Source organism: Artemia franciscana, chromosome 3, assembly GCF_032884065.1.
Source record: "Artemia franciscana chromosome 3, ASM3288406v1, whole genome shotgun sequence".
In the NCBI taxonomy this organism is placed as follows: domain Eukaryota; kingdom Metazoa; phylum Arthropoda; class Branchiopoda; order Anostraca; family Artemiidae; genus Artemia; species Artemia franciscana.
Window position 1 is genome coordinate 38,232,684 of NC_088865.1, and position 6,585 is coordinate 38,239,268.

At 33.3% G+C, this 6,585-nt stretch overlaps 2 protein-coding genes across 2 annotated transcripts; both read right to left on the minus strand.

Annotated features, from left to right (window-relative positions):
• Window positions 1-312, minus strand: LOC136025528 (protein FMC1 homolog). Its single transcript, XM_065701557.1, has one exon. The coding sequence runs from the start codon at window positions 310-312 to the stop codon at window positions 1-3; it is 312 nt and encodes a 103-aa protein (XP_065557629.1).
• LOC136025529 (SRR1-like protein) lies at window positions 309-4,029 on the minus strand. Its single transcript, XM_065701558.1, has 2 exons — window positions 3,962-4,029; window positions 309-966 (listed from the first exon to the last, which is right to left on the minus strand). Exons 1-2 carry the CDS (start codon window positions 4,027-4,029, stop codon window positions 309-311), a joined length of 726 nt encoding a protein of 241 aa, XP_065557630.1.
• Window positions 4,030-6,585: the final 2,556 nt, after the last annotated feature.

The following is a 6,585-nucleotide window of genomic DNA, read 5'->3' on the forward strand; positions in this document are numbered from 1 at the left end:
CTACTTTGGGTCATGAGGCAACTTAAATCCAACCATGGTGGCTGTCTGTTCAACTGTTCTTTCAGTTTTACCATGATATTCAAGCCTTATCTCATGAAATTTTCTTGAGCTTTCAAAATAGCATCTCAAATAATCAGCAACATGCTTCAATTCTTGTTGAGCTTTGCATGTTTGCTCATCAGTTAGCTCATTCCTTTTATATTCAGATGATATCAATGAATATAAAGGAGTTTTTCTTATATCTTTCACAGTTGAGGCTTTCTTAAATTCTCGCAACAAGTTGTACATCACTGTCTTTCCACTGAGTGTCATATTGCAAGAGATTCAATGTTCTGAATAATCTCTACTGTTTCTTCTTTATATTTAGGCTCAGGACAATTTTCCCAGACTGAATTGTCCTCAGGAATATTTTTCCTGAAAGTATGGAAACTCATATCATTAAATATATCACAAAACCTGAAACAATTGTCAACTTCTATCTCACTCAGGAACTGCAAAGCTCTAGTCATGTAGTTACAATCATTATCCACTACCTTTTTAGTACTATTTGTAAAAATCATTTGAAAGCTATTGGCTAAGATCACTATATTTTGAATTTGAGTCTTTTCCCAGTTTGCCCAAAGAATATTGTTTGACAACGTATGTGGACAATGAGGCATATAAAAAAGTGTGGATGATGTCACTCTTCTTTTCCCCTCCTCATTTCTCCTAATAATGCAAATTTCTAAATCTTCTAAAAAGCATATTTCCTCTTGAGTAAAAACTGGATCATAACAGTAGCATTTTATATCCAATTTGTTTTTCATTAAAATTAATAATGCCAACTGATATCTACTGTTGAGGCATGACTGGAAATTTCCAAGACCATAACATATTATTTCTTGAAACGAAAATCTCAGCAGGGATGCATTGAATTTTTCATAGAATTCACTTAAACTCAGTTCATCTAAGCAACTTTGAAAAGACCTAAAAACAAAACAAGTAAAGTTAGAATAAACAATATAATATTAGATTTGACTAAAACTATTTTTCAAACCGAAAAGCTAGAATTGTTCTTCACTACCATATTATATTATGAAGGTCCCTCTTTCATTTTCAATTAATCTGGACCCTATTAACTAGAGTTATTATATAATCTAACAGCCAGTAATTAAGCAGGGTATTTAGAAACTTTTTTTGCATAAGGCTAAAACCCTCCATGGAAAACATCCTATCCTATATTCATTTAATAATACCTAAAATAGCATATATTTATATCAAGCCACATTCTTAACCAAAATATTGCAGTTTATTCTAAAGTAAGAATCTACAATCAAAGCAATGATTGTATCAATCAAAGCATTATTGATGACCAAAAACTACTGGACAAAGTGAATTTCGGGACTCGGGGAGTATTTTAGCCAAAACTTGAATTTCGGTTTGAACAGGATAAGATCTATTTTCACAGAATTTGTCAAACCTTGCAAGTAAGAAAACAGCAGAGGTAAGTCCATGAGTTTTGTTCTATATAATACAAAACGTATAAAGTTCAATAAAAGTCAGAACCCTGAAAGGAGAGGGGGAAGGGATGGAGGTAGGAAAACACCATTTTAGAAAACAATAGAAAGAAGCTGAGGTAATATTTGAGGTCAATTTCTTTGTAACTCTTTTCTTTATATAGCTGAGCTAAAAAAAAGTTTTTTAAGGGTTATACTGGAAAAATATCAAAAATATTCTGGTATGAAGTGCCTCAGGCTCCCATGCAAAACTGGTAAATTTAAGCCATATTAAGAGAAATTTCTGAGGTCTTAATGAAAATACCTCGTTTCTATTGCTCTATTACGTGAACCTGCCTGTCATATTTCATTAATTTAAATCTTGATACTTGCAAAATCTCATTTTGAAAAATTAAACACGTAAACGAAGAGAAAAGAAACACTTTTGCATTCGGTTATTACTGAGAGGTTTTAATGAAATGCCAAGTTTCTTAGAGCCAAGACTATGTATATTCATGCAATCATGGCAATATGTGGATAGCCCACCCTAGCAAGCATTTCAGAGAGGGAGGGTTGTTATTAGAGGTAATTTAACCATATTAAGACATATTTCTAGGTCTTAACGAAAATGCCTCTTTACTTTGACTTTGTGTTAGATTTCAGTTCACCTTCCACTGAAAAAATCCTTTTAATACCGTCCACCTTAACTTTAAACTGTAGAACATGTTAGTCAAGGCAATTCACGATGACACAAGGCACCCTCTGTCACTCTTCAGGCATTTTCCTACAAAAATATCCGTTTACACTAGAATCGATCGTTCAAACTTATGAAAAATCTCAAATAACGTTTATTCTCATGACTCATGGCAATTGAGGCCAGTGTGTAACAATTGTTTCTTCTCATGACTCAAGGCAATTTAGGACAGCGTTGCCCAAGATTTCTAGAGTTTGGTCTGGTTTCTATGGTTTGGTCATGATTTCTACGCATTAGTTATGATTTCTACAGTTTGATCTTGATTTCTTTGTATTGGCATTGATTTCTAAGGATTGTTCTAGATTTCTAAATATTGATCTCTTGATTTCTTTGGTTTGGTCTGGATTTCTTAGGGTTGGTCATAATTTTTAGGTTTTGATCTTGATTTTGACAGTTTAGCCTTGATTTTTATGGTTTGGATTTCTATACACTGGTCATGATTTTTAAGGATTGTTCTAGATTTCCATATATTCATCTCTTGATTTCTTCTCATTGGTCTTGATGTCTATGGTTCGGTCTGGATTTCTAGGATTGAGCCTGATTTTTATGAATTTGTCTGATTTACTATGTATTGGTTATCATCTCTATGAATTCAAACTCGATTACTAAGCATTGGTTATGATTTCTATGGGGTTTTTGTGGATTTCTATGGATCGGTCTTGATTTCTACATGCCTAGATTTTAGAGGTTGACCTTGATCTATAGTTTGGTCTGGACTTCTATGCACTGATTGTGATTTCTACAGTTCAGTCTTGATTTCTATATACTGGTTATTATTTCTAAGGACTGTTCTGGATTCCTACATATCTTATCTCTTGATTCGTCCGATTTGTATCAATGTCTATCTTCTGGTCTGAATTTCTACGAATGGCCCAGATTTTTATGAGTTCATTTGGATTTCTATGCATTGGTTATAATTTCTATGTAATGGTCCTGAGTTTAGAGGTTGCCCCTTGATTTCTACAGTTTGGTCATAATTTCTATCAGTTTGCCCGGATTTCTAAGACTTGGTCTTGTTTTCTACAGTTTGGTCTGAGTTTCTACATGTTGTGGGAATAAGGAAAAGGTTTATTCAAGAAAATGTTTTATATTCTAGAGTTCTATGGTCTAAATTTTAAGTTATACAGTTTGTTAATTGTTTCTATGAGTTTTTTCTATGTCCTTTTAAAACAATAAAGGGACATTTTCTACAAAATCAATGGAAATAAGGAGAAAGGGGGTGTGAAATGCCAAGGAACATCGTAATCTAATAATGAAATGGCAAGTTCTAGTTGTTCAAATTAGAATACCGGTCATATTTAGTTTACAAAGTTATTTTTGTGGGGAAAAGGTTTAAAAACACTTAGGTGTGATAATGTGCGCCAGAGTGTCATTGGGTTGGTAGATTGTGCCAGGCTGGCTTCAATCGACATAAGTCATCAAAAGAAACGTTATTGGGGTTTTTCATTAAATTTAAATGATTGATTCTAGTGTAAACGGATATTTTTGTTGGAAACTACCTTTGGAATGATAAAAGGTCTAAGAGGGTGCCGTGTGTCATCCATAGTTTGATACGGTGACGTGAATTGCCTTGGACTAATGTACAGTTTAAAGTTAAGGTGAGAGGTATTAAAAGAATTTTTCAGTAGAGGTGGGGACTAATATCTAACACACAGTTAAAGAAACAAGACATTTCCATTGAGACCTCCCAAAAATATCCCTTATTATGGCTTAACTTTACCTCTAATAATACCCTTCTGCTCTGGAATTGCTTGCTAAGACTGGCTGCCCCCATAATGCCATAATGGCGTGAATATACATAGTCTTGGTTCAAAGGAACATAGCATTTTCATTAAAACCTATCAGAAATAACCAAATGCAAAAATGTGTCTTTTTTCTTTGTTTGCGTGTTTCATTTTTCAAAATATGATTTTGCTAGTATCAAGACTTAAATTATTAGAATGTAACAGGCAGGTGCATCTAGTAGAGCAATAGAAACGAGGCATTTTCATTAAGACCTCTCAGAAATATCTATTAACATGGGTCAAATCTACTTCTAATAGAAATCCTCCCCCTCTGGAATTGCTTGCTAGGGTGGGCTAGCCACATAATGTCATGGTGGCATGAATAAGCATAGTCTTGGTTCAAAGAAACATGGCATTTTCACTGAAACCTCTCAGAAATAACTGAATGTAAAAATGTTCTTTTCTCTTTGTTTGCATGTCTCATTTTTCAAAATGTGATTTGCTAGTATCAAGATTTAAATTAATAGAATGTAACAAGCAGGAGCATCTAATAGAGCAATTGAAACGAGGCATTTTCATGAAGACCTCTCTGAGATATCTCTTAACATGGCTTAAATTTACCTCTAATAACACCCCCCTCTGGTATTTCTTGCTAGGGTGGGCCAGCCACATACTGTCACGATGGCGTGAATATGTATATTCTTGGCTCAAAGAAACGTGACACTTTTGTTAAAATCTCTCAGAAATAACCAGAATGCGAAAAAGTGTCTCTTTTTTCTTCCTTAAATATTTCATTTTTCAAAATGTGATTTTGCTAATATCAATATTTAAAGTAATGTAATGTAACAGGCTGGTGCATCTAATAGATCCGAAGTCAATAGCATTGGAATGCTTGGGTGCTCTCATGTGGAAAGGGTTTGAAACACACAATCCATTTAATTATTCTAGAAATGTGGGGTAGGGTATTCTCCATGCATGGAATAGGCTATCATGTAGAAAGTATTCCTTGAACAAAAATATTAGATAGGCTTTCTTAGTCCAGCTGTCTAGCACTCCAATTCATTGAGGGAAATCTCTTTTGAATCCTAATGCAGAGAAAAATCTTTGGAATATAAAGGTTCCCTGAGAAAAAACCCTCTGAAGAAAATGAAATCTCTAAAAGTATTATGTAACATCCCATGTGTGCATCTTCATTACATAACATCCCACGTGTGTGCCATCATTACATAGCACCCCACGTGTGTGCCATTCATTATGTAACATCCCACGTCTGTGCCCTCCTCAGTTACAAGGGGGGATTCCCCCAATATCTTGAAGAAACATGTCATGCAAGATTACATAATTCCAAATAAATCCACCTAGTCATGCAAGATTGCCTCACCATCAAAATAAGTAAACATTCCATATTACATAAGAACTAAAGAAATCTTGCAAAGCATCTTAAATAATTGAATTATTACATCATAATAGGCAAAATGTTTTTAATACTCAGCATCATGTCTCTTCCCATTGTTATCCATAGTTGAAAATAAAATTCATCCAACTGATCTCAAATTATTTTGCTATCAGTTTTGTGGTTCTTCTCTCCATAAGAGAATATATTAAAGCAAAAAATAGTACCATTAGATTCTATATTTAATGCTTTTCCTATATATAATGGTTGCTTTTCAGACAACCCATAATAGCTCTAAAAACCTTTTTTTTTTGTTTTTTTTTCATCTCTTGATGGATTTTAAAACAAGCAGCTTGTATACACTTAAAGAATCCCTGTTTGTATTCCTGTAGTCTGAGATCTATCTCTGTCTGGAATTGAAAGCTTTAATAACCAAAATATTATTTGGTATGACTTAAACAAGTGGATAACAATGCAAGAAAACATGAAAATCTGGTTAACAGATATATTTTTACATTCTAATGAAGAATTTACACACATTCTAAGGAAGAATTCCCTATATGACCATGATGCCATATTTGGAAAGAGCACAGAATAAGGTATCTATTGGTGCTTCTTTTATTTTATTCCTTGTTGAGAGAGGAATCACGAATAGATAACTTCTTTTGCAATTACCTTAAATTGTAGCTAGGAGCAATCTAAGAGTTTCTCCTTGTAGAGCTCCAGAATGATGACTCAAGTTGTATTCAAAGCTCTTTAGTGACAAGGTTAAATATCATAGGTCCAAATTTTATTCACAGGTCAGGAATACAGGAATAGTAATACCCCTTAACAAAGAAATACAAAGCATCCAGAGACAAAATGTGACAAAATTACAGAATAGCTACTCTCTAAAAGGAGACATTTACAAAAAAAGCAAACATTTTTAGATTGTTAACTTGAAGGTCTTTTTTGTGGTCAAGGTCATACTTGGGATAATTTTAGAATATACTGACAATCAAACTAAATAAAAGACTAACACAATGAAATTTTTACTTTATGATATGCACTGTATTTATATTAATCAGACTATCACGTATCATTTCATTATTATTCACATTTTTAACTTGTTTAAAATAGTTTTTTTTTATTCAGCAGTCTATACAATCACTCAGGCTAAATTGTATTTCTTGAGTCTGCATAGCATAACAAGTAAAAGAAGCATAAAACAAGAAACCTAATGGTACCATTTTTATTTTA

Bases quoted from the DNA above. Each gene is read 5' to 3' on its own strand.
- LOC136025529 (XM_065701558.1), bottom strand. From the start codon at position 4,029: ATGTATATTCACGCCATTATGGCATTATGGGGGCAGCCAGTCTTAGCA. The intron at 967-3,961 runs GTATTATTAGAG...TTTTGTTTTTAG, and splicing joins AGCAATTCCAGAGCAGAAGG to GTCTTTTCAAAGTTGCTTAG.
- LOC136025528 (XM_065701557.1), bottom strand. From the start codon at position 312: ATGACACTCAGTGGAAAGACAGTGATGTACAACTTGTTGCGAGAATTT.